Source organism: Platalea leucorodia (assembly GCF_965183815.1).
Source record: "Platalea leucorodia genome assembly, chromosome: 5".
Classification (NCBI taxonomy): Eukaryota; Metazoa; Chordata; class Aves; order Pelecaniformes; family Threskiornithidae; genus Platalea; species Platalea leucorodia.
Genome location: NC_138827.1, coordinates 102,395,918 through 102,419,480, shown reverse-complemented (window position 1 = coordinate 102,419,480; position 23,563 = coordinate 102,395,918). Strand labels below are relative to the sequence as shown.

The window sequence follows — 23,563 nt, the reverse complement described above, 5'->3', positions numbered from 1 at the left end:
CACGGCACGCCGCGGCCGGGGGGAATCGCGTGGCTGTACGTCAAAGCCAAGACCTAACTCACCGCTTTTACTGTGCTGTTTACCCCTTCATTTCTTTTCCCTGTTACAGTCGGGGGCTGAAGTAGCCTCATCAAGTAAGGAGAAGTGAATTTGCCTTCTCATCGAACTTTGGAGTAGTGCTGCTTACCTTTTCTCATTTCACTGACGCACTCGGGATATTTGGAAACACTGAAAACTGCAGAGAAGTGCAATGATAGGGAACAACAACGATGATTACAGATGGTATAAGGTTAACAGGCTCTACGGCATGAGGAAAGTAGGTGATTTAGTTGTTTAAAATAATCAAAGATTTTTATTGTAAATAAATCCGAGGCGACTGTAGTCAAAATGGAGACTATAATTTCTATGAAAGCAAGATCATCTTAATCTTCTTGGGCAGAGCACGGGGAGGAGTAGAGGAGCGATGGGAAGAAAACAGGACAGAGTTCTGAACTATCTTGGATTGCCCATATCAGAAGCAAAAATGCCTACTCTAAGGAATAACGGGGGGAAGGGCATAATCTCACACTGCGGTCTGCCGGCCTGACAAGTTCAGCATGTATGCACTGAAGAAAGCTGGGAGAATGGCCCAAATGTTTTGATACATTTAACCTGCTTAAAAACATGCAATTAGACTTCCTATTCATTGTTTCCGAATATCACACACAGAAAATAAATAAAAAAAAATGAACAGGGAACAGCTTTCCATGGATGAGACTTCCATATTTATTGTTATTCCATGTGCATAGAAAATGGCAGTGAAGTTTCTTATGACCTAGGCGGGGAATGGGAGAGGTGTAGATATGCTGGACTGGACTTTGTGCTTCAAAATTACACGATTCATTTTTAAAAGTTTTTTTTTCTTTTAAAATTTATAACATTTTCTTGGATTTTTTTTGTGCATGATGTTTCAAATTCCTTTTAAAATGACACACTGCGTTACAAATGGATGGCACTTTAACCAACGTGGCATTTCCATATTTACACCAACGAAAGAAATTTACAAGACGTAATAGCGTACAATCTTGACATTTAGTAATAGCAATAAAACAAGGGCATCCATTTTATTGTTTCTGTACAAACTATCAGAACAAGACTTTTATTCACATAAAAAAAATCAGCTTTAATTTGCTCTGACCTACACTCTTTCCAAATTCATTTTACTCAATTCTCAAACCTTTCATCACATCGCCCACACCCTCACCAGACTACAGGAGCTACAAGTAATTATACCTAACACCTAAACAGAGCAAAAAACCATCCCTTCCAGCTTTTCTTCCTGACAATTCCTCACTCAAAAAAAATAAAAGTTAAAAAAAAAAAAAAATCTTCCTTGTTCCTTCTTTTATTTCACTTTCACATTTCGTAACCAAAAGAACAAATGAGGCCATTCCATTTCTTCTCAAGCAAGATGAGAAATACACTGCTGGGTTTTCTCGTTGATGCTACACCCAGGAGTCGGGGGAACCTGGGTACTGTTCTGCTCTATAAGAAGATCGTCTGGTGGAATAAAAGTCTACGTAATTTGTGGATGATTTCAGTCCATATTGTGTCGTGTAATCTGAAGTAGCAGGAAAGTGAACTCGATCGTCAAAATATGGGTCTTCATAGCTATGTGGGGACTGCAAGTATAATCTGTAGGCATCATAGTTTTTTCTGTTGGCATCTTCTTGACTGTAGTACAATTGCTGATGCTGTTGACAAAATGACAGAAAAATAAGCTTTCAAAATATCATTAGCAAAGAAAATCCTTGTTTCTCAAACTTACACACATTATACAGAACCTTTCCCTAAAAAGTTAAGTGCAGCTCTGCCAATGACGACGGTAACCTAGGCTCCAAACCTCCATGAAACGCACCTCATTTTTAAATGAAACTAAATGGGGGAAAAACCTCTAAGCCTGCCTGCGCGTCTCCTCCTGCATTCCCTGGGAAGCTAGGAACGCTCCAAAAGTACTACTTCTGGAGCATAAGTAGAAAGTACAGAACAAAAAAAAGGCAAGCCACGTCAGAAGGGTGGTCTCAGATCCCCCCGTAAGAAGAACTCGCTAACACACGTGACTATAAAAAGAAGACAAAGGTAACAGAAGTGCCTAAGCAGTTGTCAGCGTCAGTACGCTGATGCCCTGTAGCAATTCACTGTGCCGTAGCCAGACTCTGGAACAAAGCCCTCCAGTAGTACGAAGTACACTCCGACTCCCTTAAGTTCCATTAAACCCGATACGCTGAGCCTTGTTATCAGGGTCGTTTCAAAATAAAATTTTGGAGTCACCTGTAGTCGTCTGTTTTGTTCTCTTGCTGGTGAGGAATAGGAACTGATGTAAATTGGTGAAGGTTTGCTGGAACCTGCGAGAAAACAGTTTATGGCATAAACCTCAGTCTTTATTCTTTCGTCTGCAAGTCTATTTGCTTCTCTTTTACCTGGAAGAAATTACGTAGCACCCAAACAATTAAGTCTGCAGATTTTAGTGCCTACTAATAAATACAATACAGGCAAATCTTGTCCCTCAGCAGCAGTTAAATTGAAACCAAGAGGCTTTTTTGTGCTGCTGGTTTTTGTTCTACAGACTAATAACCTTTAAAACAAGGAATTTCCTTCTTTTTATTCACTGTCATCTCAACTGTTTTGCAGCTTGTGTCAAATAGTAAGGAGGAAAAGGGAGATCAGGGAAAAGACGAAATCTTGGTATAATTTATATATAACTTCCAAACACCTCTCACCTCCCACTATAGAAACAGATCTTCTCTTATTCTGGTCATGTGTGCAATTTTAAAGAAAATCGCAGAGAGAGATGAAAAACCTGCTCTGTTCCACATGCAATGAATATAATGAATAAAAATGGAAAGCAACGTGAAGTAGTAACAAGCCTGCTAACGCAGCTGTCCCTACTGGGATTGTATAAACTCCTCATATAAGGAATATTTACATGCTCCAGTTAAAAGTTCACCTAACCGGTATCTTACCACTATATATGTCTTTATGTGTAATGACGTCGCCTTGGTTATTGTAATACTGCATAGAAGGTTGCGTTCTATCATATTCAGAGCGGGGTTCTCTAATTCCTAATAAAGCCGGTGACGAGGACGTGCTGCCAACTGATGAAAAGAGAAAGATCATCAGTACCTACACCAAAAGCCTTTCCCATACCAAACCTTCCCTTTATTCTCTCCTCGTCCCTTCCTTCCTCAAGGACTGGCAAACGAGAGATGTGGGTAATGGACAAAAGCAGTGTATAGTTCTTCCGGGGCGAAGAACCCCAATGACAAAAGCTATCAACAGCGTACCACGAGATTATCATTTATACTTTAATGGCGAGTCACTGCTCTACAATGCCCACAACTGACATAAGAGACCCTACCCATTTCCGTTTGCATTTAGAAGATGATACTCCTGCTAATGTTTACGATTTTATGTAAGTTATACTTAACTAGAATCTTTAAGTCCATCCTATCACTTGGGACAGGACAGAAGAATTTACAGCCTGCCTGGTGAGGCGATCCATGACACACTTGGATTGCTGTTCCTCGATCAGCATGCCGAAGCGTATCTTGGACATTTTGTGCTCCAGCTGGCTGACAACCGTAAGATCGTAACAACGGGTTGGTTACTTGATATTCCTACAGTGAACAGCTGAATCTCTACTGTAGTTGTGAAAAGGTTGTTCTGCAAAACCTTCCCCGTGTTACAGACCCCTCAGCTTTGGTTGGCTTACAAGGACTCCAGTAACACAGGAGAAAAATACTTAAGAATAATTTCTCGAAATTCAAAATATTAATCAATGATATCTTCTTCCATTAGCTGTGTCCATTACATCATATCTCACGGTTTTGTGTTATTATGGACAGTTTAATTACTGATATTATCCTGGCATAGTCACGGCTAAAACAGCTAAACTGGGGGTGTCGTTAAAATTCTGACACGGGTCAACATAATGTGTGTGTGTCGTGGTTTAGGCCCAGCCTTCTTAAGACACTATGGGTATACTTCTCATAGGAAAATAAATCCCCGGTTGAATCCTTGTTTTGCAAGTCAACCGCGTCATGAAGGAACGTGTGAGGGCTGTTACTTCTATGTAAAGAAGTAATTAAATAAGAGTATTGTAGGAACTGGTCACTTATTTTAGCAGTCATGGCAGATAGGTATTTCTTGGTATTAACAGAGATCTATTCACATAAAAATAGAAGTGTGAATTGGATAAAATAAAACGCCAAATGAAGACAATATACAAGGCGTCAAGTAGGTTTTGTATCAGCCCCCTCATGGACATCTACATCCTAGCGCGGAAGATGTTAAAGGAACAAAGGTGAGAAATAAATGAGGAGGAGTCAGAGAAGTGCGATTTTTGTATTTGTCTGGCTCATCCTAATGGGCCATGACGTAACTGGGAACAAAAATAGGTTCCTTGCTATCGGTCTGTTGCTCGCTATGCTGGGGTACTCGAGGTACCCATGTTCTGCGAGGCCACGCAGCACAGAAGGAGCGCCGTTGCAGAGGGAAATGGGCGGTAACAAAGGCCAGGTCTGTACGCCGAGGATTTTACTGAGCGCCGAGTCTAACCTGGTCCCCTGAGCCGAACGCCCGTTAGCAGCGGGAGCGCGTCAGTGGTCTGGCAGCGCACCAGCTGATTTCCTTTCACCCCAAAGGAACACAATCCACACACTGAGACTGCAGTTTGATTTGCATTAAGGAGTACGTGGGGAGATTTCCTTCAAAGTGCTCCTTATCCAAACTAAAACGCTCACGTGGAGGCAGCCACAGATCCCGTGGAATCTGAAGCCTGCCACAAGTAACGGCGAAGGTAACGTTCAGAGTACGTGAGGTGCTTCTGTCTAAATACAGAGGAGAGACGGCAGCACCTCCGGCTTTTAGACAGAATTAGTACTAAACCGAGAGGCTATTTAAGTGAAAAAATGGGATACCAGCTACCCCTTCGGTAAATCTCCTTACACTTCGTGACTGACCTGACTGTATGACTGGTGACATCTGTTGATTTGTTGTTGATAAAGAAGGATGGGATTTGAATCTCTCTCGCTCTAGTGTTGATACTGGTGTAATAAAATGACTTTGATTCCATCCATCCTGTGGAGTGGCCAAAAGAAAAAAACATCAAAATAAATCGCTTTTCATCAAATTAGGAGTTTTTGTACAACTGTTTTCCAGTGTGGGCTAATTTTGTAATTTACCTTTTTATAAATGCTACGGAGATCTCGGTATTGCCATAATGTATTCAGTACCTGGGCGGCTGCCTTGACAACTTTCAGTGACGATCTAAGGAAGTAGAGAATATTACATTATTAGAAAGCCACTTAATTCCACTTAGAAAGAACAATGTTCCTGAGCTACATAATAGCCTAAACCTTGATGCTGTGAAGCAAGTCAGGCCGTCTCTCCAGGTCTCAGTAACGCACGCCTGCATTACCGCAGCGTGGAGGCAGCTGTGTCAGCAGCCTCGCCAAAAGCCTGCCGCAGAACCTGCCCCATTAAGCACGACAACCATTTCCCTCTCCAGCCCAGAAATTTTGGCTTCGGGTCCCCCAGGTGAGGAATACAGATAGAAGGGCTGAAAGAGCTACTGTCATTGTCTGCAAGAATTCAAAATCATGAAAAGAAACGTTCTATTTAGTGCATTGCATAAAAACTGAGACTACATACTTTAAATCATTGTACAAAATTCCTAACTGTAGAAAAAGAATAAACAAATAAAAGAGAGCTGGTCTTAAAAAGCCTCCAGATGTTCTCGTCGTGAGACTTTGTTCTCAGTTCTGGGTTGCACTACTGAAAACTTTTATTGGTTGGGAAAATGCTTTTCCGCTCTCAAGAGCAAGGCTAGGAAAATTGCTCTAGCTATTATTAAAAATAAAACCGTGCCATCATTTTAAAGAGAAATGGTAGTAAGCCGGTAGCGGTACCGAAGTGGTGATTTGACATTAAATGCCACAGCATGACATCTGTGTTAAACACGTGCCTTTTCCTGTCACTGTGAAGATTCATCCAAATACAGTTTTTGAAAGAAAAGACTGAAAAAAATCGCAGTGGATAGTGTTAATCCATGAGTACACACTCTTAATATGTTCACAAGATTTTAAATTTGCTTAGTGTACTCTCTTGCCTCATCAACGTAAGTGCAGACGCAACTTTACACGTTGTCTCACCGACCAGTGAAGTCATATGAAGGATCACTGCATTCACCCCTGCAGCTGAAGTGAGGCTGTGTCCCTTGAACGTGGGGAGCGTTCCGAACTGTGGATACTCAAAATACAGCCATTCCTTCGGGGACAAAGACTTTGCTAAAAATGCAGCATGTTTAACTGACGCTGACCGACTTCTCCGAGAAGAGATCCTTTTCTCTCCTTTGCCATCTGGTCCAACGCTGGGAGCAGCACACGGGGCTGCCTGTACGATCGGCTTTCTGCTCCCCACAGAAGGGAGATCTGCGACACCCTGCTCTACACCAGAGCGCTGCCGACGTGGTTTGCATCGGTCGGATCGCTACGGAGCAGCGCCGCTGCCCAAAGCCAGGTGGGGTCCGCGGGGCTGACTTAGTGCTGACCCTGCGCGGCTCAGGAGCCGTTACGTGTGCCTGTTGTTGATGCTCAGCTGTCCCCTTCTGAAAGGTTTTATGACTACAAAACGAACACAATGCCTGATCAAGCCCAGCGCTGAACTCTGCTAACAAACCCCCAGCACAGGGGCTGGCACAGCCGTACCCGAGCAGCCTGCAAAGAGCCAGCTCTCCTCAATCGACTCCTGCGTTGCAACCCTACGCAAGGAGATCCCACCGGCTAGGGAAACTGCTTGGTAGGCCAGGTTTTCCTCACAGCCTACCGAACGGCCGTGCTAGATGTAATTAATAGCAATTGCGATACATCCTGACCAAGGCGCTAACATAGTCTGACTTTGGAAAGCTCTAAATATTCTATTAATCTTGTAGGTGTTTAAGAGGGGACAATTTTTTTAATGCCATTTAACCTGACTAGGCCCCATTAACATGGTTGCTGCGTGCCGCTGGAAAAGCCTCCAAAAGCTTTAGACGGAGAATACACTGCAAGAGACTGGCGGTACCGCCCGCCTCTTCTTTCCCGACGTGACTCAGGCTTTGTTAGCTACTCAGATCAGGACTACAAAAGCAGATTGTTTTTGGTTTTTTACTCAAAAAACCATTTCCTGCACTCTTAAGCGTTGTAAATGGAACAGAGAAACAGCGTAGGTATGAACTTTGTTGCCTACTTGCCTGTCACCTCTTCCTTTCGTTATGTTCACCAGCTTTTCTATTCCTCCAGTGTCAGCGAGGGCTTTGGCGTTTTCCATGTTTTTGCTAGTGACCTCGTGCAAAGCACAGCAGATTGCTGCCACGGTCTCATCAGACAGTATGCTCGGACCATTGCCTCCCGGAAGGCGATTCACCAGATCTCGCATAGCGTATTTACCTATAAAGACCCATCAACAGAACCGTGTGAAAAAATACATTTTGGTACTTGGGATCTGAAATTGTAGGACTCGTCACAAAACTTCATCTGAAAGCAGTAAAAAGAAACACAGGATCAAAACCACGGAAACCTTCCAAGAATTCACATATTACACAGAGTCAAGAGAGACTAGATAGCAATTTTTAATTTTTTTTTCTTCCTTTTAGCTTAAAAATGTGAGAAGTTGCATTTTTGCATTAAAACAGGAGCATCTGTAAACAGGAATTATTTGGAGAAAGCAGAATCATTCAAGGAAAAACGTTACACTATTTATATGACTGAAGGAGTGGGGCACGTTCCCGGGCTGCATTTGTGGGAGGGGTAAAGAAAACCTTACAGTAACTGGGAGTTTTTCCTCTTTCAGACACCGTTCACCTTATTTGTTACCCGTAAGAGATCAGACCTCAGCCCTCAGATTTCGGTTCCTGGCTGCGGCACAGGAATAACCCCGCTGCAGACAAAGGGCATTAACTAAAGCTGAGGCAATTTTTTTTTTCCTGTTTAGGCTGTGCTGTTAATTGAAGAATTAATCGATGTTACTGAAGACCCGTATTTGTACGTAACAGTGAATAATGAATAAGCTTTACACAAAGCCATTAGCTATCTATTTGCATAATGTGCCTGAGGGGAAAAAATATCCAAAAAGGAATGCTGCAAACAAAAGGAACAACTTTTCAAATACACTGGAAAACTTCCGCCAACAATGCCGTATACAGTCGTGCCCTGACACTGCCACTCTCGTCGACACGCGCTTGCGTGTGCCAATTGGTGGTTGGTTGTTCAGGGTTTAGACTCTGTAAACCCCTTATTCCTGCCCCTACCAATGGCAGTGAAGTTGCATAAAATAGATTACTAGCATGGGGTAATTTATGACTCGCTTCACGGCTCAAGGTATTTTATAGAAAGATTAGTTTCAGAGCGTATCTGGAAAGCCGGTAATTCTTTCCTAGGGAAGGCTTTGACAGGGAGAGGGAATAGGTGGAGCTGCATTCCTGAATTGAAAAGCTCTGCCAGGAAGGGAAACAAAAATCCTGAGAAGAGAATATCACCTGAGTATGACCTGTATACGGCTGGTGCTATAGAACAGAATTTTCTTTTTCCTAATATCTTACGTATGTAACACTTACACTGCAAGAAAACATGTTCTGAACACCCAAGATGGAGAAGCTTCAGAAATATCTAATAAAATTCTGTTCACCTGCATTTATCTTTTTGAGAATAATGATACTCTTATCCGTATAAATAGTTGCTATATACTTATCCCACTAGTCTACAACACAGAAAATGCTTCTGTATCACAAATGAAGCTTTTTTAGATCGTGACACGTGTCAGCAGGCTTCATTTGGGCCACAGCGGCCTGAAGCTGAGGGTGAGGCACGTTCAACACTTGCCATAGTAGGCTGAGATGCCTGGGCAAGGCAGGGAAAATGTTGTTTGGGTTTTTTTAAAATGCTAGATGAGAAAGGCACAGATGAATGCCTAAAGTATTAAATATTGAAACGGATGAAAGGCAAACAGTAAGTTTTTCTAGCAGGCACCCTTGCTGATTCCGTGGTTCAGCAGACACATATACACTGCTCTATATCTGGGGTTTCGTGGAAATATTTTACTAGGAGAGGATTTCTTCCCTCTCCCTATCCAATACTATTAAATATTTACTGACGTACTGGCAGCAGAGCTGTCCTATCCTCTTAGGATACGTAAGGGACCTTGAAAGCCTCTGCGAAGGTTACTGTTTAGCTCCACAGAAGTCGAGTTGTGCTTTCCATCATATTTTGTACGGACAGTTCCCTGTCCAGTTTAGTTTAGCTGAGGTGACTTCCATCCATTGTAAAGAGATCGCCACGCAAGAGAGCTAAAGGCAAACTAAAATGTCGATATTACTCTGAAAAGGTACTGCTGTCAAAAAGATTAATTTCTGTGACACAACTGACATGACAGAGTAAGATCAACTGTGCTGCTTCTATTGGTAGACTCTCATCCTGGTCTCTTTTCAACACGAGGCCTGAGACGCTGGCAATCGTGCTTTCTTCAGCACGGTTCCGTACTTACCAATAAGCTCCTTGTTACGAACATCTAATGCCATGTTCCTTAAGGCAGTTGCCACAGATGAAACAACTCTATCGTTGTCCATTCTCAGCAGCTCCACGAGGATCGGCAGGCCTTTTTCTTTTCGTACAGCAGCTCGAATGTATGCTGCGAACTATAATAACACTCCAGTTACTCACCAATCGACCACAACGTTCTGATTGGAATGACCTCTTGCTAGATTGTAATTCTTAGGTACGTTAGGGGATGCTTGCCAAAGAAAAGATGACACGTTAAGTGCGTATCTTTTCTATTATTCTAAAGGGTTAGCTCGTTGTTGTTTTTGACTCATTCCTCTTACAAAGCAATGTTTAAAAAAGGTGGTCTAACAGACAAAATATCTTAATAGATGACAATTATTGAAAAGGGAACGGTTTTGGTTTCTTTTGTTTTTTTAAAACCCAATTTTATAATGGTCATAGAATGAAAAAGTCTTAGCTGTTTTTCTATAGGCAAAGGAAGCAATTAATATTTTTTTTTAATCTCTCCATAACAAATACGTAACATGAATAAAGTGTTGTCAGGTGGTGCTTTTGTAACACTGTATGCAAGGGCCACAGGCAAGAATGTATGGAAATAAATAGTACAAATAATAAAGCAAATATGAACAATTTCTTTATGCTGGTCTTATTTTGACAGTACCTTCCCACCGGAACTCACAGCTAGAAGACGCTAGAAGATTATTTTGACCTAATGTGCATTGGAAGAAAGCTTTTTCTGTTTATTTAAACTAAACGGTACCGATTTCAAGGCCCGTTTCCATATTGCTCTTCCTGCCTACCATCTTTGTCATCGCTTTGCACTGTGGAAATAACAGTACTGCAGCACATAAGCACTAATGATACGCACTAGAGAGAAACGCTCAGATGCATACTAGAAAATTACATGTTCCTTCCAAACACATTCCAATATCTTATTTAAAAAAGCAGCTAAAATACAACGATAGAGGGAAGAATAGCAATTCACAGACCTTCCAGTTGCCCGCAGAAAGATTCTGGAGAGATCCTGCAGAGCCCTCTAGAGTAGCTGGATTGGAGCTTTCTGCTAGAAGCGTTAGGTATGGCTTTACCACAGATGGGTGCCACAGCATTTCCACCCCTTTAGGAGACTTGGAAAATCCTGGTATAGGGCCAACTCCATCCCACTGAGAAATGAGCATATATTTGTGACTACATGAAACCCCTGTATTTGCATTCAACACATGACAGATTTTCTTCAAGCTATGTACTCCCCCCGTCATTGGCTAAACTACAGTTGATATATTTGTAATACAAGGAAAACAGCAAACCTGATCCTCCTGTGAAGTTTTTTTTTTCTTCTTCTTTTTTTTCCCCCAGCAACTTGGCTCCGAATCTTTGCTAGGCGATTCCTTTCCTAACAAGTCATCCAATTCATTGATGCCTAGCAGACGCGCCTGAGGTACCTCCAGTTCCAAACGGTAAGAAAGGTTTCTCAAGGTACATACACAGTTTTCCACTGTCTGAAGCCAACCAGAAAGATGTCATGTAATTAGTTACTTTCTTACATAGCGATAAAGCAAACCAATTAAGTAGAAGTGAAAAGGCATTTGGAGCACAAGCACTAAATTCTAATTTGGGGCCTTGGGCATTGCTTTGTCCGTTACTCTGAGAAATCTGCAATCTCTCTCCTGATATCCTCAAATACGAAAATATTTATAACAGTAATCTCTACTACAGTGGCTTATTTTTTTCATATTCAGAAAACGAAAAGCAGAAGAACTTATTGTTATTTTATTAAAGAATGAATACTTCAGCACTGATGCCAATGAAAAGCGCAGAACAAGTTGCACTGTATTATGCAACAGAATTTGACTGTGCATCAGTAAACTGGGGTTGGGAGAGAAGACCAGCTGAGCTAAGCCCGTCACAGTGCTAAATTATGCTACACGAACCCCAAAAGATCCTAGCAGACAAACAGTTTAGCGCTAAAAATCACTTAGATGAGACATGCACACACCTTGCTGTCGTAATCCGATGTGTTCACGCACGTGTGGATCACGTACAGCAGGGAATCAACCAGCCCTTCGCAAGCCCTCATCTGCTTCCGCGCCTCTTCCCCCGCGGAGCTCAGGTTCCTAGGAAGGATAACGGAACACGGTGTGCTCACAGATGGACGTACACGCAAGCGTTTTATTAGACAGTTTGCACAAGTTTTTTATACAGGTGATTGAGAACTGAGAAGTTAAAAGCAAACGCTCCATTTTGTGCAGCAAGCCATCCCCGATTCTTATAAAAGGTAAATGATTCAAAACTGCAATTTCACGATAGCACTGACAAAAACGGCCACAAATAGAACCCCTTTCCCACGCTTTTCCATTCCAAGCCCTCTCTGTTGTACGAGCCCAGATCTACAGTTTGTACGTGCTGTAGAATAGATTGCTGAGCTTCCCTGTGTTAGAAACGCCCTTTGTTGCCTCTTTTTTAACTCGGATCCATCCAGAGATCTGTTCTGTGGTGCAGCCTCATTAACATTTGTAATGGCGCTACGCAGACAGAAGTACCAACGTATCAGTTAGGGCGCAGGGAAAGGAAAAGGCTGCTCTGTGCTTTAGAATAAGCAGCGAAGGACGGAGGCAAGTGTCTACCTTCGAGGCCACCGTACTGCAAAACCTGAAGCTCGCACTGGGACTGGATGGACGCCGAGAGCGGTGCTGCTGCTGAAAGAACGCCTCCGTGCCTGCCCACAGAGGCGCTTTTTCTCTAGACATGATGTTTGCTCTACTACGCTAGCGCAACCCTGTGTTCGAAAGCAGTGTAAAACTCGTCATCTTGAAAAACAGCCCAGTGAACAACAACAAACAAGTTGAGGAAAATATTCTGGAGTTTAGAAGGGTTACCAGCAAATAAAAAGCAATTCCAGTTCTGTTTAAACACAACGGCCTCATTCTGCTGTTTAACGGAACACAATTTGAAATCCAATAAATAAAAATTATAAAGAAACCTACAAATGCATGGAAACAGCTCATATGCTACCCCTGGCCCTTGAATTCTCTTTTCAGATATTTTAGTTTTGCTTTTTATTATTCTGAATACTTTCTTTTCTTCTTACTACTGTTTCAGAAATCCACAAAGGGAATAGTCAAACACTTCTTTGCTGATACGTATGCACATACAAACATAATTATTTAAATGTATACAACAATAAAGAATCACCAAATGCATGATTTTTTTCCTAAATAATACTCATAAGCCCTACGCACAATAAAAAAATTGCAGTAATTAATAGTGGAAAAGTGCAATGATCACAATTTATAAAAATACCAACCAAAATTTAACCGCTAGCCATTATAGTTAGCATCTCTTAGTGACTAACTTCGTACTTTTTACATTTTTCTAATATGAAAAAAAAACCCAAATGCAAAAGCTGCCTAAATGATAGAATTATATGTAATCCATAGAATGCAACAACTCTTTTGTCTTAAAAATTACAGTAGAAAGAGGACCTGTTGGATAACATCATTGCTCTGTAAAAGGGAGTCTTCCAGAACAGCAATTACCTCAGGCACCCTGTAGTATTGCGTAGAACTAGGGAGGTCTGAAATTTCATTTTATGATCGTCATCAAAGGAAGAGCTGTTCCATCCAGAATGCGGCACTATCACAGTGTTTGTCAGCGTCGACAGAGCGTCTCTGATGATTGTCATCTTTACTGCGTCGCACGAAGACAAGTTCCAGAGAACCCCTGAAGAAAAGATTGTCATTGCAGTAAAGTCAGAAAAGACTCGGCAAACAAATACAAAGCAACATTACCAACTTAAAAGACGTCACTTTCAACAGGAGAAAGAGAGTTTATCTATGCAAACCCAAAAGTAATAGAATTAATCTGCGATGTCACTTCAATATTATTACAACATTATTGGTCAATAAGTGGTCAAAGCTGCCATTAAAAGATTCACATTACAGACTGAAATAAATATTTCTAAACTTCAGGCCTTCGCTCTCGCTGTCTGGCTGCTGCCTAAGCTCTTTGCCTAGAGCCGGAACGCGAGACGATAATCGGAGTAACCCTAACAGGTCAGCAGCTAGGTCTCCCCCAATACTGAGAAGGAAAACACGCATATCGGTGAATACGTACTCTTTTCTTAAGGGAAAATACTCAGCAGAAGCAGGCGCTGACTGACAGGAGAGCTTCCCCTCTTCCTTTCCCGAGGTACAGCGCATCCCGCTACCCGAGCGGAGGGGGAAGGCCCCGCTGCACTACGGGAGTCCGGAGGAACATTCCCCACAGGCACACACGCTCATCCCATTTGCAAAAAACCTTTCTATCTTTCTGAAACATACGTGCCTCAAGCTCAGTGTATCTCTCTAAGGCTAACAGCTTTCTTACATATCCAAAGATCAATCCCATGCCGACTACCTGTAATGGGAAGAAAAATCTTTCTTTTTTTGTAGTATGCCAGGCAACATGCCACATCAGTGCAAGCTGCTATAAACATGCCATAGCAGGCGCTTCTGTTCCTAAAGAGGTCACTAATGGATTTGCCAGATTAATTCAGCACGAAACTTCATAGAAAACAAAAAATGAAAGTCATTTGGTCATTTCCTATTAACTAGAGTTTTACTGACGTCTGTCATCTCCATGCACATTTGTAGGTGTGCACGCAGTCACTGCAGCTGGAAAGGAGCGGGATACCAGTGATACCGCTTCCCGAGCGTGCCTGGCAGGAATGGCACCCTGCGCTACTGGTTGCTCCCTCTCCCAGAGGAGAATTCCCGTAGAAGGAAAGGTGTGAATATTTACATGAACAGAAAAAGTATCTCCGAAGAAAGCAGCTGCTGGTAACCTCCCTCCAGTAGCTGTTGACGCGGACATTACAACTGCGGGTGACCACCAGCAGTAAGCTCCTGACCTGCAGAGGTCACGACTGGAACCATCACTGCTCTGTCAGGAGAAACGGGCCACGCTTTGTACTTCAGACAATGGCGCAGCCTTCAGTGGAAGGGCAGCTAAATCTCAGAAATAAAAATGCTCCTTACAGATGCCACTGAAAGCGCATGCCCTCTGTGAGTACAACCTGATCCCTAGCGGTATTTTCATTTGTTGCCGCATTAGTCCTAGCCAGTCGGCAGTCTGAGATGAGAAGGCATATTTATCAGGAGAGATAAGGCATTTTTCTGAACTCTTCATCCTATTCAAAAAAAGGCATGAACATCTGACCTCCAAAGGGCGAGTCTTCAACAACCCTGAAAGAAAGAGGTTTGGGAGAGGGAAGAAACAGGTTGTTACCCTAATTTATACGAAACTTGGAGATTAAAGTTATAAACTACTTCTTCAAAAGGAACATAGAAGAGATTTGGCAATATTCTTAAGAGAAAGACTGTTTACATTGGAAATCTCTACAACTTTGCAGGCAGAAGGTCGTAAGAGTACAAGAGCAAAAATGAAGCCAGAAGAACCCAAATCCATGGATGTCATGGCTGAAAGATCATCAGTGTCTTGCAAACACGAGGTCTTGTGAAAAAATTTCTGAAAAAATGACAAAGAAGGTAGATTGGCAGATGGGTAGTAGCCATTAAAGAGTTTTCAGTAAAGGTCCCAAGTGCGTGACGTGACGTGATTCTGTATCAGGCAGAACCTGGAAAGCCAGCATTGAGAAAGGAGGAACGCAAGATGAGCAGTGGAGGGGGGATATGGTTTTGGTTTTTTTTTCCCCAGTGATAAACATGGGAAGAATGGCCTGCACTGATATTACTGCTTTCTTGCATTGGATGCCTGGGATAGCAGAGACTTAAGTGCAGAGCTTGACACACAAGAGCGAATGTAAAAATCCTACAGAAACTTTCTTCCTGGAAACTATAGCAAGAAGCCCAGAGTATTTTACATTCACCTATTAGCCAAATGAAACTGCTGTCGATCTTTTATCCTCAGGCAGAACTCTATAGTTCCCTACCCTGCGGAACCTTCTTACATGACATTCAGATACAAAGTCTGAGATCTGACATAAATTATCAGCAGAACTGTATACGCAAGTAAAATGCTAAACATGGCATTTACTCATCTTTTTCATCATGAAACACAGCTTAAAATGCATCTACATTCTCACCAGGTACTCATCTCCCTCTAAATATTTTCCTCACATACAGTATTTTACTAATTGTAAAGCAGTATAGCTGCGTATAGCTCAGCAAAACCCATTAAACAGCATTTCCACAATAGCCCAATAAAGTTGCTACTATAAACCATATGGTTTTCAGTTTGACTAGATCTTGAACATTTAGTTTCCTCAGAAATAAATTATGGGGGGACAAGACAGGAAACGTTACAAGAGTTAACAAAACTGAAAATTTATAAGACAGCAAAAGTTCAATACAGCCGCACAAAAATAAGAGAAAAATCTTTGCATGAAACATCCTGTCTTTTTCTCTCCAGTGGAACAGTTACGAGGGGGCTCCGTCGGGGGATGCGTACATCAGGATTTATGACTGTCTTGATTTCTGGTTACGAGACAGGCAGCCAACGTACTTAACGTGTCATACAGTGGTTCCTGGAGATGCTTACCTCTGTGGTTTAGCTCACACACAAAGATAACTTGAATGTTTGGATGAAGATGATGGTTGCTAACTTGGCTGTCCTTGAATAACGCAACTTTCTTCAGCAGCTCACCTACCGAGCAAACGGACTTTTGGGCCGCTAGGCGAAGATTGTACAATGAACCCTCAGAAGAGCCAGAACACCCTCACAAAACTTTCAGCTGCCTTTTCTAAATCCAAGGCATCTTTATTTGACTGCGGTTGCTTCAATGGAAAGCAGAACGAGCCCAAACTTTGAGATGGGGCTGTTTTTATCACCTCCTTACACTGACCTCCCCAAAGATAGCTAAAAACTTTAAAACTCAAAAGTATCATTTTGTTGGAATCTAAACTAGGATATCTATCTTCAATGCAAAGAAACCACATAACGATGGAGTTAGAAACAGTTCACAGACAATTCTCCTGGCTGCATCATTGCTGAAGAATCCAGGTGTGGTTTCACTCAAACAAATGGCTTGAGCTATGGAACCTAAGTTACAAATGAGACAGACACAGGACAACTTTCACGTTTGCCATATTGTTGTAATGTGGTGTTAGCTGGAAAACAGCTGGAGAGCAGCCCTGCAGAAAGGGATCGGGGTGCTGGTCAGCAGCAGGCTCAACAGGAGCCAGCAGTGTGCCCTGGCACCAAGGGGGCAAACGCATCCTGGGGTGCATCAAACACAGCGTAACCAGCCGGTCAAGAGAGGGGATTCACCCGCCGTATTCAGCGTTGGCGTGGCCTCACCGTGAGCACTGTGCAGTTCTGGGTCCCACAATTTAAGAAGGATGTGAAGGTCCTTGAACGTGTCCAGAGGAGGGCAACAAAGCTGGTGACAGGAGCAGCTGAGGACTCTGGGTTTGTCTCGTCTGGAGAAAAGGAGGCTGAGAGGCGACCTCATGGCTGTCTGCAGCTTCCCCAGGAGGGGATGTGGAGAGGGAGGTGCTGAGCTCTTCTCCCTGGGATCCAGGGATGGGACGTCTGGGAATGGCTCAAAGCTGCACCAGGGGAGGTTCAAGCTGGACATAAGGAAGCATTTCTTTACCGAGAGGGTGGTCAAACGCTGGAAGAGGCTTCCTGGAGAGGTGGTTGATGCCCCAAGCCTGTCCGTGTTTAAGAGGCATTTGGACAGTGCCCTTAGTAAGGTGCTTTAACTTTGGGTCAGCCCTAAGTGGTCGGGCAGTTGGACCAGATGATCGTTGCAGGTCCCTTCCAACCGAAATAGTCTGTTCTGTTCTGTCAGGGATGCGCCTGTGTGTGGTATACGCTGAAGTCCTTGATTCCCTGGGTGGGGCAATGGACTGACTTGTGTTAGCTGAACTCCTAGCCACCTTCCAACAGAGCTTTTGACTGACTGGTGCAGAAGCTCTCCCAATGGGAACTTTTGGACTGTCCTGAAGAACTCCCCCAGTCAGCTCCTGCTGCGCCTAGACCATTTTTTGTGTTTTAATATATTGATTAACATAATGGGTGAAGAATCTGGTTATTCCAGGAACTGCTCTATGCTGGTCCTACGACAGAGTTGGCTAAACAGTATATATAAAAGACACTTGTAAACAGACTATAGAAACGGCATCTGCAAAAACAGTCATGTAAGACAGTTTTCTGAATACGATTAAACTACATACAAAACATCTCCTAGCTCTCTTACGATGATCAATAGCAACGGATCATGCACACACTGGAGAGATCTCATAGGACCAAGTGACAACTGGAGGTAAGAATTCAGCAGAACAGCAGTTTGGGGAGTCTCAGCTGATGCAGCTAAAGACTCCATTGCAAGGACTCTTGCAATAGAGACTCCTGTCACCATCTGGGAGTGACAAACCACTGTGTTGAAGTAATCTGCTTCCCTGGGTGTTACCACATACCAAGACCCCCAAAAGCTAGGTTTTTATCTTTTTTAAAAACACGCTGTCTGTGAGTGCCCATACATGAAGCCTGTGTTGCACCGCGCCTGCGCTGTCTGCTTTCGTTCCCCTTGGCGGTCCCGCTGACCCGGCGTGAGCAGCGCCCTGCTGCGCCTCTCGCTCCTTCCTCTGCCCGCTACCCCTCGCCATCAACCACCTCTTCCCACCTGATCCAGTCTTCTGGAAAGGGACTGGATGTGCAACCAAGAACAAATAAACCAAACGTACTGTTTCAACAGGAACTTTTGAAGATTTCAAAGAATACAATGCCCAGCTGCTTCCTTTTTTCTTATCCTTCACACCACCTGTTTATTACACTCATCTTGGTGCTCCGGTATCTCACCCTCACCAAGTGATGACAGAAATCTGACAGCCAGTCTCAGAGTTGCTCTTTTCTCCTTCCCAAGTCCAGGCTCTCAAATCTAATTTTGCCCAGCCTGGCACAAGACGATAAACCTCCAAGTCTTACTTGTTAGATTTGCTTCTCCTGCTCTCCTCCCCTTCCTCTGCTCTCAATAGCTAATGCACAGGAGCGAGCGAGTCTTCTCCAGGACAAGCAGCACTTGCTTTTCCCAGTAAGAGCTCACCCCCTAACGGAACGGCAGGGGTTTCGGGCACCTCCGAAGCACGCACCACCGGAGCGTTCCCGTGTGACAGAACGCCCGCTGAGTTGTCTTGCGTACAACTGGACTTCTTACTTGTACTCACTGTCTGGTGACTTTTTAAATCGCCTGCTATTTCACAGAAATATTACTTCTGTGAAAATTATCCATTTCCTTCCAATAGCTTGACATAGAACAAGATAATAAACTAATTTGTAAGCAGCAAAAAGCAGACTCTCTCATTCACGGTCTGATAATCCTGAGGAAGTAAAGAGGAAAAATCTACAACGGATACTTCACATGTTAAAGCATTCAGAGATTTTTGATACTTTTAATACTATCACAGACCCATTTTAGAGCCACGTTAAAAGTATTATTTATAACTTTTAACTCCAGCTCCTGTACAGCGAGACTTCCACTAACAAAAGAGAATTGATTACAGTCTGGAAAATAAAAAATAATTAAAAAAAAGTACTCTTTAAAGTTGTTGTGTAGGGTTTTTTCATAAAAGTTTTGAGTGATTCTCAAAAATTATTTATGGCTTCACCAAACTTTGTATTGCATTACATTGACACACTCAAAATAAGATGAAGTTTACTTATTCTTCAGGTTTAACAATTTGATTACATAAAGCAAGCTATTTCAAATACATATCCGATTTCATACCATAAATCTCTTCTGTGAGTGTATGCCCTCGCTAAAGAAAAGTACTTCATGGGTAACTAACAGTGAGAAAGCTAAATGCTTCACTGGCCTATAGCTTTAAGTTTTTGAAACCGTATTTCATGCAGTTTGTGATGCAAACTAGAAATTAGATCTCACCTAAACCTCCTCCCCGCCCCCCAAACATTTGTTGTCAAAGGAAGTTATGCAAGAGAAAAATTCTATTTTGAGTCTCAGGCTACTATTAGTTACCTAACACGTACGGGAAAATAGCATGCTCGAGTCTATGCGACCTAGCTTTGAAAATATTACTGCACAGTTAGTTGCATGGGGGTAAATCTCTCAGCCTTGCTAAGTACGACCGCCTCTAAATAGTTACTGGCTAACCTATAGCTTGTGAAAAAGCCGGAGCAGCTGGCTGCTGTTTGAAATACCAAGGCCACAAAATGATACGCTACCTACCCAGGCATTGCTGGACCAATGCAGTTACCCGCAGCAGCACTCGCTAGAGCCAGAAGGGACGCGGCATACGCGCCCCCGCCTTGCCTTCAGAGGAAGGCTGTAACGCAGATGCTTGCAAGACATTGGAAGAGAATAGCCAGCAGCATCTCTTTTTCATATACGGGCACAATGGCACAGACTGAAAAGACCAGCCAGAGGAACTCCCTGGACTCAGTCCCTCCAAGAAGCCTGTTAAACTTTTGCAAATATTAACTTGTCCACGAGGATTAGCCTGGGAGTGTTCGAGGAGCAAATCACTAGAGTTCCACTCAGTAACTATGTCAAAACTTGCCCAGGAGCTGGACTCTCAAGGAGGTAGCTTGATTAGATGATGAATGATTTATTACCCCTGTGTTCACTATGTGAAGGCAAAAGCTCTCACCAGGACGCTTCATTTCCTAATTTGGGAGAAGTCTTCAGCTATTTATTTTACAAAGCAGAACTGTGTATTAGACAGCCCTTTAGTCTTCATGTTAAAAATGAGAATAGACTCTGATTATTTGTGGAGTGCTCATTTTAAGATAATTGGGACCAAATTTAGTGCTTATTAGAAATAAACCCTGAAGGCAAAGGCAGTTATAATTTGGGAAGTTTCCATTCAAAGATAAGGAAAATGGTGGTAGGAGCTGGTACAATGCTGTATTAAGGTAAGGTCTATGAGACTTCTGGGACAACAGTGTAATTTTGCATGTCATTTAAATAACAGTGCCTTTTTATGCCTCATTGTTGTGGAGGTACACTTAAAAGTAAGTATTTAACTGTCACAGAATCATCTGCCAAAGTGCAAAGAGGCAGTCTGAAGCTGTAGGTAGAGGATGAATTTCCAAAAAATTACTTTTCAACAGCTATTAGCTGCAACTTCCATCATTCTGGAAGACTGGTGAACATCCCAGACACAAACAACTCTGTGTAGCAAGGGGAGTGCTAAGTCCATTTACCTACCTAGGCAGATCTCTCTTGTCCCTAGCACCTCTGGGTTTGGAAGGAGAGGAACTTCTGCTTGCTACTCACGTTACCCTTTAATTTGTGTGTAATTCAGCTGATTGCTTCAGCTGGCCTCGTGTTTCTTGCTTAGTCTGTGAATGTACTATAAAATACAGCAGAAAAAAAATCACAAACCACTATTAGTGCTTGACATTGCCTAGAGGTGGGGAAAACCTGAGAAGAGAAGGCTAAGTTCAAAAGATACCAGCATTACCAAGGACGGATAATTCGTAATGGAGGAAGGAAATCAGCAGTAACAGCACCAGGGAAAAAAAAAAACATCAGTAAGCTTTGCAGGAGGGTTTAAAATGCCATATGAAAAAGCTTCTGCAGTTCTAATGAAAAGTGGGTCTTTTTGTTTTCTTCTTTTGATCAGGGATTGCCTGCCTTATTTTTATAGCCTGAAATTCTGACCCTTACAGCTCTCAGAGATGACCATGCTAAAATAACATTTCTGTGAACATTGCCCAAAATAATCCCACTCAGGAAATTAAAATAAGTAGCATGATAAAGTTGAGAGCCTTATCTACATGAAAATTTGCAGTTGCTATCATTGACAAAACTGCTTTGGTATTAGCAATGGTTGGACATTTTTGTCATAAAATTTATTTCAGACAAGACAGAGAATTTACCTTGACGTTTGCATCTAAAGTGACAAGGGACATGAATCTTTAACAAACAAATACCCATCTCCAAAGTTTTAGCCAGTCATTTAAATTGAGTAGATCATAAGAATAAAAACGAAAACAACAACCTTTATGGAATATGTCTGCCTTCTCAAAAACAAAGCAACTTTCCAGGTCATATTTAATACTACCTAGTATACAAAAAACCTACATGTCTGGCTCTTGAATGAAATATTCTAGCATAAGTATTAAAAAATAATGAAAACATCTAACCCTGATTTAACTGTAGAGAAAATGCTTTTAAATAGCTGAGATGTTTAAAGATACAGATATACATCTGTAAGATCGCATCCCAACAAAGTCAATATAAAAATCCCAATAGCTTTAATAAAGAATCTTGATGTAGAGTGTATAGGTTCATGCACTAGATCTTAAAATTAGCAAAATTTAGGGACTATACTGGAGTACTGACAGAGTCAAATGAGTCCTTTAAGTCAGAAGTTACTCACTGAAGGTATTTTAGAGCCCCCTGATCTTTTTCCTATCCTGTCCTGAAATTTTTTAGAATTGATGTAACATCACAAATGAGGATAATAGACAAATATTTGTCACACAGGTAAAACATGGACATGGTCCTGGGCAGCCTGCTCCATGCAGGGAGGTGTGCGTGTGGACAGGGTGACCTCCAGAGGTGCCTTCCAACCTCAACTACTCTGTGATTCTGTGAAAACAGAAGCCCAAAGTTGTGCACAGGAGGACTCTCAAAGAAGAAACACTTAAAACAGTAAAAAATATTGAATTATACAGCCTTCTAAAGCAGATGATGCATCTGTCATCTTCCTTGGCATAACAATACTTGCTGACAGCAGATTGAGCAATTGGTATTTACAGGGCTTTGAAGTTGTTTTGGACCTCAGATAAATAAATAGAAGATGCAACAAGGGACAGGACCAGCTAGTGGCAGCTGATAAAAGCATGTGGAAGTAACAACCACCTGGTAAATGGGAGGCAACAACAAAACATAACCCTCCAAACACAATACCATGAACGAAGTTGAGGACTACTGATACAAAGACAAGGTATTTGAGGTTTGCCTTATGGACGCAGAACAGAGTTCTGTTTTAACACCATCAACTTCACAATAGATCGCATGTTTGAAGTTAGTGGGTGCAGATAGGGTGAGGACAGCCAGGGTACTCTATTCTCTAAAAATAATGGCAACTAGAAATAGTACCAGTAGGTGTTTTGAGGATATTTTCCACATAGGATTGGGATATACGTTAACACTTACAAATGAAAAAAAAAAAAAAAAAAAAAAAAAGCCTTGCCCATAAACTTCTGGTTTTCTAGACTGAAACCCCTACTACTTAGAAAATAAAAAGAGAAGAAAACTTGACAAGCTTTGCTTAAAGCCAAACAATCTTGACTAATGTAAACTCCAGTCCAGCAAAAAAAAAATAGAAAGTAGGATAATCTGGGAGACTTTTCTGAGGAACTGACTATAGAAGTGAGTGCTTAAAAGGAGCAGAGATGAACTAAACTGAAGAAATACATATACATAATAGTGCAGCAGAGAGAGTTTGGTTTAACAGTTTTCTCCCGAAAATTAAAAGAATCAGCTTTCTGTTGTAAAGGTCCAGGGTCTCTGGCTCTAAGATGCTGGTCAAACTGTTCCCGTACACCTTTAATAATAGAAATTGATTTTAACTGATGATATTCTTCCTCATGTAAAGACACTTTGAAAGCACTTAAAATTTCTACAAACTGTAACAGAGCAGCAACAGAGAGACAAATCTAAACCACTAAATTTCAGTGACTGAGGTTTTGAGGGGTCGTTTTCTGTTTTTTTTCCTAAGGATTCAAAAAATATTTAGAGAATAATGGAGAAAAGGATTCTTCTCAGGAAGGAAATTACTGTTAAAAGGGAAAAGGACAAGACTCTGGAGTAATACAGCCCTCTCTTCAGTCTTCATGTTTTTGTACCACTTTGCTCGGAGCATACCTGGAGGTTCAAAGATCTGTGATGAGGAAATGTCTGCCAGTTAGGCCCAGAGACCAAACTCCACATGCCAGCTATGACACTCCCTGTAATGCCAGCCTGTAATGCCACTAAACAGCAGATCTAGCTGTATATAGAGAAGACAACTTGGGTG

At 42.1% G+C, this 23,563-nt stretch overlaps 1 protein-coding gene across 3 annotated transcripts in view; it reads right to left on the bottom strand.

Moving 5' to 3' along the window:
• Nucleotides 1-770: 770 nt before the first annotated feature.
• Nucleotides 771-23,563, bottom strand: part of PKP4 (plakophilin 4) — a gene marked incomplete at its 5' end in the record, with an annotated part of 74,498 nt that continues 51,705 nt past the window's right edge. For all 3 annotated transcript variants that reach the window (XM_082312558.1, XM_082312556.1, XM_082312557.1), the window contains 11 exons: nucleotides 771-1,733; nucleotides 2,311-2,384; nucleotides 3,003-3,134; nucleotides 5,001-5,118; nucleotides 5,223-5,307; nucleotides 7,271-7,466; nucleotides 9,559-9,709; nucleotides 10,565-10,738; nucleotides 10,883-11,074; nucleotides 11,572-11,689; nucleotides 13,112-13,295. In XM_082312558.1, the coding sequence (XP_082168684.1) occupies nucleotides 1,485-1,733; nucleotides 2,311-2,384; nucleotides 3,003-3,134; nucleotides 5,001-5,118; nucleotides 5,223-5,307; nucleotides 7,271-7,466; nucleotides 9,559-9,709; nucleotides 10,565-10,738; nucleotides 10,883-11,074; nucleotides 11,572-11,689; nucleotides 13,112-13,295 (1,673 nt within the window). In that variant the 3' untranslated portion in view covers nucleotides 771-1,484. The remainder of the gene's footprint in view (nucleotides 1,734-2,310; nucleotides 2,385-3,002; nucleotides 3,135-5,000; nucleotides 5,119-5,222; nucleotides 5,308-7,270; nucleotides 7,467-9,558; nucleotides 9,710-10,564; nucleotides 10,739-10,882; nucleotides 11,075-11,571; nucleotides 11,690-13,111; nucleotides 13,296-23,563) is intronic.